The 13,611-nt window shown below is 33.1% G+C and overlaps 1 protein-coding gene across 1 annotated transcript; it reads right to left on the bottom strand.

Annotated features, from left to right (window-relative positions):
- Positions 1-2,782: 2,782 nt before the first annotated feature.
- Positions 2,783-11,161, bottom strand: LOC125860757 (RNA-binding protein 1-like). The gene is made up of 5 exons (XM_049540778.1): positions 11,083-11,161; positions 3,349-3,789; positions 3,218-3,279; positions 3,046-3,127; positions 2,783-2,889 (listed from the first exon to the last, which is right to left on the bottom strand). The coding sequence occupies exons 1-5, from the start codon at positions 11,159-11,161 to the stop codon at positions 2,783-2,785; spliced, it is 771 nt and encodes a 256-aa protein (XP_049396735.1).
- Between the last annotated feature and the right edge of the window lie 2,450 nt (positions 11,162-13,611).

Raw genomic sequence — 13,611 nt, 5'->3', positions numbered from 1 at the left:
CCCCCCCCCCCCCCACCACGCCTACCAGCCCCAAAAAAAAATTTAAATTTGTTTTTAAAAAATATTTTCAACTTCAAATTTTTATTTTTTTGAGGACGTATGTATCTCGATAGACACAAACACCTAGTACATGAATAATTCACAGAAAAGCTACTGTCGGTTCAATTAAGCAATTAAGTAATACTAGAGTTATCATTATGAACAAAGTGATTCAATTAAGAGAAAATGTGACTATTTTATGTGAAGTGGGGTAAGTAAAGACTAAAATGAGTTTTGATGGACTTGAAACTTAGAACTGTTATAGTTGGGCTTGAGAAAACAGTAAAGTTAAAGACTTAAGTCAATTAAAATTTAACAAAATATTTATATTTTATTTATGAATTATATATAAATAATTATAAAATTTAGATATCTAATTTATCGGTTCGGTTTGATTATTTTTGCGGTTGTTTTTGAGTAAAGCCAAAACCAAACCAAATAGTATCGGTGTATTCAAAATTTAAAACCAAACCAAACCAAACCAAAAATCAATTTTTTTGATCGGTTTGATTTGGATTGTGGTTCGATTTGATTTTTTAATCATAACCATTAACAACCCTAGGTATAACCATGCATATATTATTAATAACATTTGAAGGTAATTCATGACAAAAACAATGGAGCTACATGGAAGAAATAAAAGATAATTCTTCCTATATTCTTTGAAAATTATTTCATTCTTGATTACAATATTTTTTATTTGAACACAAAGAACCCGGCTCCCATTAACGATGAAAAAAAAGAAGAGATAAGCCTACAACCCGCCTAACTTGTCATTAAATCATACTTAATTAATATATAGATTTACCTTAATTTGTGATTTAGCGTGGTAATTAGTATAGTTTGATGTAAATAGTGGGTGTCAATAAATTTTTTGCCGAGAAAATGTTCATACTTGATTCCTTTGAAGAATAAAATAAGAAATTTGATGCACAGGTACGTGAAAAGGAAAATAAAAATAAAAATTCAGTACACTAAACTTTTCACTATCTACAGAATTTGGAGAAATGTTGGACCACTTTATAAATTAGATCTAATAATATTAGATGTCAGTGCATTACGGAGAAGTCAAGCAGTTGTTAGGTTGGACTCTAAGCTAATTTCTTTCATAAAAACATGAGTTTTATTTTGCGTTAATCAAAGTTAGCTTAAAAATTAGTTAAATTGACTCTCGAAAAACAAAAATGTGTCTCAATGATTTATGTATATACAAGGGAAAGATAATAGTATACAAGTTAGGGGGATCGTACGTGCTGGATATATTGATATGAGATTCAACAACTAATTAAAATATTCCCCAAAGGATGGTTGTTCATAACCATGGTTATGGTTAAAAAATCAAATCGAATCGCAATCTGAATCAAACCGATTAAAAAAACCAATTTGGTTTGATTTTACATTTTGAAAAACCGATACTATTTGGTTTGGTTTTGATTTTACTAAAAAATAACTGCAAAAATAACCAAATTGAATCGATAAATTAAATATATAAATTTTATAATTATTTATATATTATTCATAAATAAAATATAAATATTTTGTTCAGTTTTAAGTAACTTAAGTCTGTAACTTTATCATTTTTCTCAAGCCCAACATGTAAATTTAGTCCATCTATTACAATCATAAGTCCAAGTCCATCAAAATTCATTATTTAAGTCTTTACTTACCATACGTTTCATAAGATAACATTTTCTCTTAATTGAATCACTTTGTTCGTGTAATGATAACTTTAGTATTGTTTAATTGCTTAATTGAACCAACAATAATTTTTCAATGGATTGTTCATGTACTAGATGTTTGAGTCTATCAAGAAGTGAATGTCCTCAAAAACTTATTACTTTCAAACTGAAAAAACCAGGAAAACTGAACCAAACCGAACCAAGCCGTCAATAACCAAACCTATGGTTATTTTTTTCGTTTGGTTTGGTTTGGTTTTAGAAATTTAAAAAACCGATTAAATTGGTTTGGTTTTAATTTTAACTAACAGATCCAAATTGAACCACGAACACTCCTAGATGAAATTATGAAATAATTAGAAAATCAATAAAAAGAGTATAGCAAATTAAAATTTTCCTCCTTTCTTTTCTTTGTATGATACGGTTTTACTCTTATCTAAAAGAGTTAAATAAATCCATTGTATTACTATATGAAAAGCGTAAAACAAATTAGAAACGATATTAATCGACTTATATGATCTTAGCATTTTTAGCCAAGTGGCTTAGAAAGTATTTCACTCCCCTAACCGTAAATGCTTGTAGGTATTGCTGGTGTATATTTAATGTATATTAGTGTATATATAATGTATATACATTAAATATACTCATATTATACAACAGTTATATTTGTTAGAAATATAAATTAAGGTTATTTAAATGAAGAGAAGAAGTTGAGGAAGCTATAAGAGTTGTGTTAAAAAATCTGAGAGAGAAGAGCTTTAAAATCTTTTTTGTGATTGTGTGTGTTTGGAGGTTAACTATTTTGACGTAAAAACACTTGAAATAAGCCGTCGAAACAGGCTTGTTAGACTCTTACCCATTTTAGCCCCAACTGACTTTAATTAAAGGCCTGTGCCCTGTTGAAGCGGAAAACTCCGCTTCAAAAACCAATAGCATGCATATTACTGTAACCATAGCTAGAGTAAGAGTCAATTGTATAATACTAGCATTTTCCAGTAACAGTACTTAATACATAAGTAAATTGATCAGATAGAGCAATATGTAAATAAGAACTGGGTGGATGTTATTTATCGCTTGCCACAACTTCCCGAGCCACCAAACCTCCGACCTGGAAACTTCGAGAATTGCAACCTCAAGTAGGCAGAATTGATGTCATGTTCATCCATTTTGTAACCTGCCAAAATTCAACAACAGAGACCTCATATTAATATAGATGATAGCAGCAGCTAGAGAGTATCCTCTAACTAATTAAATGATTGGACAATTAGCTAGCGATCGATATCAATTTCTTTATAAGTCACTAACAGATCGAAGTTGGACAATGGATCACCTTGCAATGCACTCAACGCAGTAGCTGCACACGCTGGATTTGCAAAATCCACAAACCCAAGGATAAGAGGATCTCCAGCATGCTGCAAAGTGAAGTTATTATCAAAACACCATAAATATGAGTATATTATACTATATACTAGTAATAGAAAAAGGAATAAATATCAACTTACATGTTTTGAGTCCCTTCTAACAAGCCTAACTTCTTTGTAGCCCGCAAAAGGACGAAAAATATCTTTTAAGTGCAGTTAGGGAACAAGCAACAAATATATTCAGAAATTAATAATGACATCTCAAAGGATACGAGCTACTTCTCTTCTGGAGATATCTAAAGGAAGTCCCTCTATGTAGAGGGTGCTAGAAGCACCAGGAGGGAGAGGTACTGTTTCACGAGGCCTCTTCATAAATACCCTACTTCTTCCATTCGGTGCCAGCTCTGGCCCAAGAGCTGACTGAAGGAGATCACGAACAGGATGGGCAGGTACACCAAAATCACCTGTGCCTCTACCTAATCCAACTCCCTTGTAGTTATCAGGAGCATTGTCACCTTCAGCGTTTACCAAACTCTGGAGATAACGATCATATGCTAATTCGATTGACCGTGTGTCCTCTACTCGAGATACACCACGATCATCTGCAAATCCAATTGATTGTGTGTCCACTACTTCACGATCATTGTTCGTTCCTAAGTAATGATGATGCACTTCATGAGCTGATGGCATCCCAGATTGTGGAATTTCTGGTACTGCAAAGAAATATGGTCAAATCACGTATGCTTATCAAGACATGTATTTGCTAATTCTAAACTTACTCCAGCCTCAAATCGAGTTTTGTGTATCCATAAGAAACCTACTCTAATAAAACCATGAAGTAATTGATTAACCTAACTTTTTAAGACCCAAATCTTACCATTTTCAAGATAACGCTCTACAAACATCTAGTCTCCTGATGTTTTTGTGTTCCAATACATGCACAGAGAAACTACATAAAAGGAGATTTATTACCAGAAGACATGATAAGACAACCATTAGACTCTTTGATGTTTTCAATCCGTCTATCTCCAACCGTACTGTCGTCAGGTGATGTACAATGAATTTACGGTACTTATAATGCTTTAAACTTGAAGTTATGCATCTCTTTTGAGAATTTGTTAGTAGATTTGATGGTATTTTATCTTTATTTTGCATTTTGGTAGCAGAGATAGAAGATACAGTGTTAGCAGCTATTTTTGGAATTCCATGAGTCAACCTACGAGAGCCATAGAAACTTCTACGAACCATAATAGGAACTCGTAGAAAGGATCAACATATTTTAAAGACAAGTGTGGAGCTACGAGAGAGGACCACGAGATGTAGGACTTTCTACAAACCGTAGGTCCAGGCCCGTAAAAGACATCAGAGAATTGAGTTTCAGACTACGAGTGAGCAGAACGGACTACAAACCGTAGGTTGTCCATAGAAAGGATCCTGAATATGTGATTTGAAAACTGCTTCCATGGATGGACCCACAACCCGTAGAAAGACCTACAGTCGTAGATCGTGGGTCGTAGGAATTGCTGTCGAATATTATTTTTTTCTTAGTTTCCCTAGTTTATTTTATTGTGGATTAGATGTTTATACATACTTTTTCTATATTTATATTTTAGGGTTCAGATTTTTGTGGTTGAGAATAAACTTGTGAACCACTTTTACATTTAATTCTTGAATCCTTTGGTTTATAATATATCATTGATCTTTATCGTTACATTGCAACTTCAATTCAAGATTTTGGAATTCAACTATTCTAATTGTAGGTTCATGATTTATCTTATCAAATTAATATGAATTGTGATCAGCCAAGCATGAGTAGCTAATTCCACAACTAGAATTGTGGGAACCATGATGAATTAACAAAGTAGACCTAATAAATGGTAATTTTTGAATAGTGTTCATGCATGTATTGTTTTTCTCTTCACTTTGATTGCTTTTTAATGGAGGTATGCGTTAGAACTCGTCTTATTTCTACTCGCCAGACCAAGGGGGTAATGAATGGAAAAAGAGATTATACAACAGAGATTTGAGGCTACAAACCCTCATCTAATAGCTTGAACGTACCAAGGGATAGCTAATTTAGGATCAAGGGTAAGGGTTAGTAAAACATACACCCGTAGACGGATCAAGTTGCGTGGTGAAATTCACTTATTTAGGGGACCAACCATTTAGGTAATATCTAACTTACCGATCTTGCATGCTAAACACTAGACAAAGTTACTACTATAAGGTTTACCTAGTTAACGACTTATGGGGAACACAAATACCCTAGTTTCGTCTTCTATTGATTCTTGAAAACATAGATCCTACTTACTTTGCTACTTGTTACTTACAATCATTCAATTAATATTTTGTTACTCAAAACCCCATTTTAAGGAAATAACCCGATTAAAAGTATAATTAACAAATCATTGAGCTAAGTCTAGACTTCATTCCTCGTGGGATCGATCCTAACCTTCATTCGGTTCTTTATTTGAACAACGACCGTTTTGTACTTCATTTGGCGTTGTAATTTGTGGTATCAAATTTTGGCATTGTTATCGGAGAATAAAACTTTTAGATTAGACTAATTGTGTAATTGGACTATTAGTTAATTTTTTTCTCGATTTACATTTTTATTATGTTTTTGTTCATACAGGTTAAGTTATAGTATATGTCAAATATGCGAACGTCAAGACATTCCTCTGATTCTGTTCAATCTTGAAATTCAAAGAGCTCTTCGACTTTGGATGACATCAGTGAGCATCAAAATCTAGTAGAGAACACAAAACGAGCCAAAATGGAAAAAGAGATTGAACATCAAAATTTTTTTTAGGAGAAGGGGTACCAGGAAATAACCAAAACAACCAATCGATAACGATAAATCAACCTCCACGCAGATGGAGACCATAAGGTGGTGTACGGAACAACTACATGGTTGATCATAATGCTATTGGGACATCGGGTGTCATTATGTTACCTCCACTGCTAGTCGGATCTAATTAAGTTCGTTGTCACTAGCATCTTAATGCAAATGCTTACAACTAGAGGATTGTTTGTTGGTCTTCCATCTAAAGACTCATATGTCCATCTTAGTAATGTGTAGACTAGATTTGGATATGGATGACATCAGGTTGTGTGTGTTCCCACTATCACTAACTGGAGATGTAACTGTGTGGCTATCTAAGCTTTCATACAACTCAATAACAACTTGGATTGAGATGCACAGGAATTTATTGATAAATACTTCTAGTTATCAAAGAAGTTGAGGCTGAAGGATAAAATCAACAACTTCGAGTAGACACTTGGAGAGTCGATAAGTACTACATGGGAACAATTTACAGGCTACCTTAGAAGTGGATCCAACCACATAATAGACGATAAGTCAATTATAGAGACATTGGATGACAATGAAAAAGCAGTGGCAGACACTATCACAAAAGGATCATTCATGAGAAACTCATTTGAGTAAGCTACAGAGAAATTTGAAGAGGCTGCCAAAATAAATAAAGCATGGCTTACTAGAGGTACTGAAACTTTAAGGAGTATTTTTGCGGTAAAGGCTAACCAACACTCAAACCAAGCAACTACGTGAAGATGTGGCACAATTAAGAACGGAGGTTGGCTTGGTGTTGAAATATTTAGGGCATGATATAGAAAAGGTCATTGCAGTCAACTACCAAATAGAGCATCACCACATGATGATTATGGATATGAAGAAGATATTTACTATGTGAATGATCATATAGAGGGTTTTCGGACCAGGCCCAAGCTTCCAATCAGGATTCTTGGCGCCAAGGTTAAGGGAATCAAGGTCAAAACTACAATCAAGAGAACAATTTCAATCGATAAGGCCAATACATTCACTACAATCGGGATGAGAACTACAATTGAGATAAAAACTACAATCAAAATTGGTGCAAGGATCAAAATTGGGGCCAAGATAGAGAAAGTGATTTGACAATGAAAGATAATAATAAAATCGTCAAGAGTGGTGCATATGTTCCACTAGGGAATAGAGATAGAGAATAAGGGTTTGCAAGGCTTGAATACATGATGGCCACAATGATAAAAAGGTTTGACTCATCTGATAACAAATTCAAAGATCTACGCAATGATCTATCAAGAGTGAATCACAAAGTAGAATCACATGCTACATCCATCAAGCTGATCAAACAACAGTTGGGTTAGATTTCTACATCACTAAATCCACGACTGAAAGGTATACTTTCAAGCAATATAGTCCAAAATCTAAAGAATGATGGGTATTGCTTAACAGTCACTACATGAGGTGAAAAACAAATCATAGATCCATATATGCCAAGAGAGGTGAAAAGTCTAAAGTAACCCAAAGATACTGAAGTTTAACATGTGAAGGAATCAAAGGATCAACTCGAGGAATAAAAGAAAGCCACTCAAAAGATAATTCTCATGCCTATACCTCCTCCCCCTTTTCCTAAAAAATTAGTCAAGAAAATTAAGAAAGATCAATATCACAATTTCATCTCGATGCTGAAGCAACTCTCAATTAACATCCCTTCAATTAAAGTTCTAGAACAAATGTCAGGCTATGCAAAGTTCATGAAGGATCTAGTGACGAAGAAGTGGGTTGCCAGTTTTGAAGGAGATGATAAGTTGCAACATTATTGTGCCATAACCACCAAATCGTTCGTGCTAAAGAAGGAAGATCCTTGAGCTTTCACAATTATATGTACAATTGGCGCATTAATTTTTGCTAAAGTTCTATGTGATTTTGGTGTTATCTTAAACTTAATGCCTTTATCAATGTTCAAAAAGTTGGGATTAGGATCACTCAAACCGACTGCAATGCGGCTTCTTCTATAGACTGCACCGTAGAAAAACTAATTGGAGTCTTTCATGATGTTTTGGTTAAGGTTGAAGCTTTTATATTCCCTGCTTACTTTGTGATTTTAGACTGCGAGGTTGATTTTGAAGTCCCCATCATCTTAGGAAGAGCATTCCTTGCAACCGGGCGTGCTCTAGTTGATATAGAGAAAAATATATGAATTTCAAGTTGAATAATGAAGAGGTAATTTTCAATATCTGTCAGTCGATGAAGCATCAAAGTGATCTCAAAATGGCATATGTCATAAACTTGACTATTGAAAAGCAATTTGAAGTGCCAATTGAAAAAAGACTAGGATTTGAATTACAAGCAGTGGTGATTTTAAATTTCGATGGAGAACACATTGAGAAGTATGACCAGATGGTAAATGCACTTGATGGGTTGGGAAAGTTTAGTTATACACCAAAAAAACTAGATTTGGATCTTAAGAATAGAGAGATCCTGCCAGCAAAATCATCCATTGATGAACCTACGAAGTTGGAACTCAAAGATCCCTCATCTCACTTGAGGTATGTGCTTCTGGGCCAAAACACTATTTTACCAATCATTGCTGCAGATTTAATCGAAGTGCATGTAAAGGCTTTGACATTTGTGTTGAGATGCTTTAAAAGGGTGATTAAATGGACTATTGCTGATATTTTCTCATAAAATTCAACTCATGTCTGACTGTAAATAGAACATTGAGCACCAGATGAGACTAAATCCACTTATGTAAGAAGTTTTCAAGAAGAAAATTATCAAGTGGTTAGATGATGTAGTGATTTATTTGATTGCTGATAGTAAATGGGTAAGCTATGTTCAAAGTGTGCCTGAGAAGAAAGAATCATTATGGTTCCAAACACAAAGATATAGTTCATTTTTATGAGCCCGGTCACTGGTTGGAAAGTATGCATGGACTATCGCAAGTTGAATACATGGACAGAGAAATATCACTTCCTAATGTCACTCATGGATCAATGTGTGCCTAATAAGAAAGAATCATTGTGGTTTCAAATGCAAAGAATGAGTTCATTGCTATGGGCCCGGTCACTAGTTGGAGAGTATGCATGGACTATTGCAAGTTTAATACATGGACAGAGAAAGATCACTTACAAATGTCGTTCATGGATCATATGTTAGATCGTCTTGCTGGTAATGAATGGTACTGATTTTTGGATGGGTATTTAGGCTACAATCCAATTTTTATAGTCTCTAAAGATCAATAGAAGTACTTTCACTTGCCCATATGGGACGATTGTTTTCAAGAGGATGTCATTCGGGTTGTGTAGTGCATTAATGACTTTTCAATGTTGCATGACAATGGAAAACAGAATTGAAATTTTCATGGATGATTTTTCTGTTGTAGGAGACTCGTTTGATGATTTCTTGGCTTATCTAGGTGATGTAGTAAAAAAGATGTGAAGAATGCAATCTTGTGCTAAGCTGGGAAAATTGTCACTTCATAGTGAAAGAAGGAATAATTCTTGGCTATAGGATCTCCAACAAAGGCATTGAAGCTGATCAAGCTAAAATTGAGGTGATTGAAAAATTACCCCTATCTTCGTAAAAGGTGTTATAATATTTCTGAGACATATTGGCTTTTATCATAGATTTATCAATGATTTCTCTAAGATCATTATCCATTATGCAAGTCGCTTGAGAAGGAGATGAAGTTTGTTTTCGATGAGGCCTGTCTAAAGGTGTTTGAGGGATTGAAAGAGAGCTGATTTATGTACCTATTATCATTTTATAGGATTAGGGACAATTGTTTGAAGTCAATTGTGATGCGAGTGGGGTGATGCTTTCCATAGTGTTAGGGAAAATACATGAAAACATTCTTCATCCCGTATATTATGCAAGCAAAGCTCTAAATGTTGCTCAAAGAAACTACATATTGACTGAACACGAATTATTTGTTATAGCCTTTGCGTTTGAGAAGCTTAGATCCTATTTGCTTGACACCAAAGTCATTGTGCACACTGATCATGCAACATTGAGGTATCTTAGGGAATAGACGGATGCTAAGCCAAGACCGATTCGCTGTGTACTATTGTTACAAGAATTTGATTTGGAGGTTAGAGACATAAATTTTTTATATTTTAGATTTTTATTGAGGTATCTTTTAAATTTCTCACATTGAGGTATCTTTTTGGATATTTTTTTGTAGATTCGCGAAATTTCAAACAACTTCCAAGCAATAGTAGTATCAAATTCTTGTTTGGACACTAATAAAATACTTTGAATTTGAACAGTTGATAAAGAAATAAAGAATGTATCAAATTCAAATCAAGTAAGACGAACAAATAAAATCTCAAAAACCGTATTGCCAATAAACCATTGGATGATAATAATTAAGATGATTTGTGTTGTAGGGAAAAAAAGTGCACAGTTAAAAACTTAAAAGTAAAAAAGCTAAACGGGGTGGAGCAGAGCTAAATAGGGCAAGGTAGGGCAGGGCATGGTAGGAAAAATTAAAAAAAAAAAGAAAAATAAGCAAACGGGGCAAGGATGAGTTGAATATATATCAAGACAAGTCTTCACCCACCCTATTATCATCCAGATTTAAGAAAATTTCATCATGGGTGGATCTAGGGGGTGGGAGGGTGTTCACCTGAATCCCCTCGATAAAAAATTACCCAATATATATATGGTAATTAATTTATTTTTACGCACATATATAGATTTTGACTCCCCTAAACAATAGAGTATAGTTAGGTTCGATGGTTAAGGGGGTTCGAAATTTACCTTGAGATTTCAAGTGTAAATTTTAGGCACAATATTTACAGTTCCCAAATCTCCTTAATGAAAATTCTAAATTAACCAATAACTTACACAAGGAAAAATGGGTTTATTATGTCGGTTCAATTGAACTTATCTTCTCTACTGTCTCCAAAGTTCGTAAAAATCTAACACATTTGACAAAAATATTTTCCTCTAACTTTCAATGTATTCCTCTTTATTCAAAATCACATCATTTATCAATCTACAATTGGAACTATTCCAAATGTCTAGATGTAGTTCTCAATCAATGAAAAATAAAAAATGGTTTCTGGATTTCATAATTTCTAGTAATTTAAGCGATAAGTACAATCAAATTTCAAAGTAACATGAAAAATTATTTAAAAAAATTATTTTGCTTCCTAACCAAATATAAGCTATCAAAAAACACAGAACGTGTTCATACCATATTCAGGGTGAAGTTGTTTGAGCAATCCAGCAAATTGAGAAAGTTGTGGTTGACGATTCCCATAAGCATCCCCCATTTTTTCTTCTCTCTACACTTTAAAGAACAATTCACAATCAGAAAAAGGAAACAAATTAAGTATATAACAGAGAGAGGAAAAGTATTTAAGTAGAAACCTTGAAGAAGAAAATCCTAACAATTGTACTCAGTGTAAGGATTTAGATTTGTGAAAATAAAATTTGGCGGAGAAACTTAGGCTTTATTATTCTATGTCTGGTGTGCATCAGGTGTAGCATTTGTATGATAGTACACCCGATAGTTATCTGACACGTAAGTCAAATAGACATTCCAGATATTTTTATTTATTTATTTTTTGTAAGAACACTATATTTTAACTTTTATTTGAAGTTAGATTGAATTAGATCAATTGTTAAAAAATTAGGTATTCAGAAACTATATATGAAAAGTATTAAAAGTTGCGATTTGTATTATGTTAAATGTTTAAAATAATACTGATCAAAATTTATAAAGTTTGAATCTCGAAAAGCAACATGTATCACTTGAATCTGGACAAATAGATTTTATACTCTTTTGGGTCAAGAAGAAATTTTTTATAGTATTACGTTTATGTAGAGTACAACAAGAAGTACTATGTTTGAAAATTATACCAACTACTATAATTAAATAAACTATCAGTATGATAGTCACAAAAAAGGATCAGGGATTAATAATAGTGTTGTAACCTAAGGAAGGATTGGTACAAGATAAAGGATCACAAATATGGATAAGTAAAATGATTATGTAATAGATAAAATAGATTTTTACTTTATCAATATCAGAACATCTCTAATAAATAGTGATGAATAAAAGAAAAGTGATAGATTTAGAGTAGTCCATTGAGCGTCCATGTTTTATTTACCATCACATTTTACTTTTTGTATGTTTAGATTGATGGTGGCTCACAAAATTATGTACTCATAGTTTTAATAAATATTCATTTTATATGAATTTGTAAAAATAATAACAATACTAATGTTTTTCTATATAGTGCTCACAAGTCACAATTTTAATAATTTAAATTGTGACAATTTTAGACAATTTTCGTAGATTTGACCTTGTAATAGTAACTTTTACTACGATTTATGATATGAAGTTTTTTTAAAAAAATTATTTTTTATAACAAATATTTTGATATATTTTTATGCGGGTAAATAGTTGAGGAGAAATCATGAATTTTCAAGACGGAGAATACTATGAGACATGAATGCTAATTTGAATACGTTCACACACGAGGTGATATCCATAATTTTTTGGAATACGATTGAGATCAATGAGCTAAAGTCTTTGCCTTTTATTCTAGGAACTGAGCATAGATGTGAATCTGTCTGCAGTGCATGAGCATAGATCGTGAACATAATTATGATATTTGAGGCTCAACCCGATGTTGTAATGACTGACTTCTGAGGAATACAATAAATTATAAATGGATTCATATATCACTAAAACTCTTTCTGAACACATCACTATCTGATTCTCAACACTTGACTTTGTTCCTCATCTTATCATCTCCCCCTTAGGTCTCAAGCTGACACTTTAAAGCTATGGATCTATTCCTTAATTTCTAAACTAGTCTTTATTCGCTTTACTCTAATACTCGGGATATGCTAATCTCATAGATACTAGACTCTTCACGCGTAGGCAATAAGATTCCTTCTAAGTCTTCTATCAGAGGTACATCTCGTAACTTCTTCCGGCTTCTATAAAAGACTTTTCTACAACCGTTACCTGCATTGACTTATAGAGTTGCTTAATGTAACTCTTAAGGAAAAAAAATAATGCTTGCATCACCCTATTCCATATTGACAGCTCCAATATATAATCTAGGCACATATGAAAAAATTATAAAATTAATTAGAGCCTCATCTGACCATATACGATCTCGGGTACATCTCTTAATGTCCTTGTTAATCTGATGACTTAGCCACATTTTATTGCTCTCATCTAAGGGTCACAATACCACTCTTGTATCACTCACATTCATTGCAAATTAACACCTTAACTTCTCACCAACTTTATGTCAAACCTTCTAGATTAGATCTCAAAACTAACATCCTCGCCCTCTTGTTGCCTTTATTTTTTTAATCACGATACTCATCTCAAATTCAGGCTTAGTGTCTAGTACTAAACACAATTATTAATGTAATTACTCACATACTATACTAACTTATGACCACTAGATAAAATTTAAAAACACTCAACCTCTAAGACCTCATGACAAGTAGTCAATCTTTATCTCTAGTCTACCTATTTAAGATTACCTTCACATTCCCTTTCACAACTTAATTACTATTTACCCATTCACTATAAATCATTGCTAATTCGTTCTTAACTCTCTATATATCACGACTCTCCTTAAAAATAGCTTTATCTTAGATCTATAATCTCATGAATACTCTGTTCTTCTATTCAAAATCTATACTTGATCTTTACTACAATGACATATCGACATAAACTCATATCTGGTTAAAG

This window comes from Solanum stenotomum, chromosome 3, assembly GCF_019186545.1.
Source record: "Solanum stenotomum isolate F172 chromosome 3, ASM1918654v1, whole genome shotgun sequence".
Taxonomy (NCBI): domain Eukaryota; kingdom Viridiplantae; phylum Streptophyta; class Magnoliopsida; order Solanales; family Solanaceae; genus Solanum; species Solanum stenotomum.
The sequence above is the reverse complement of the archived record's forward strand: the minus strand, read 5'-3'. Positions and strand labels throughout refer to the sequence as shown.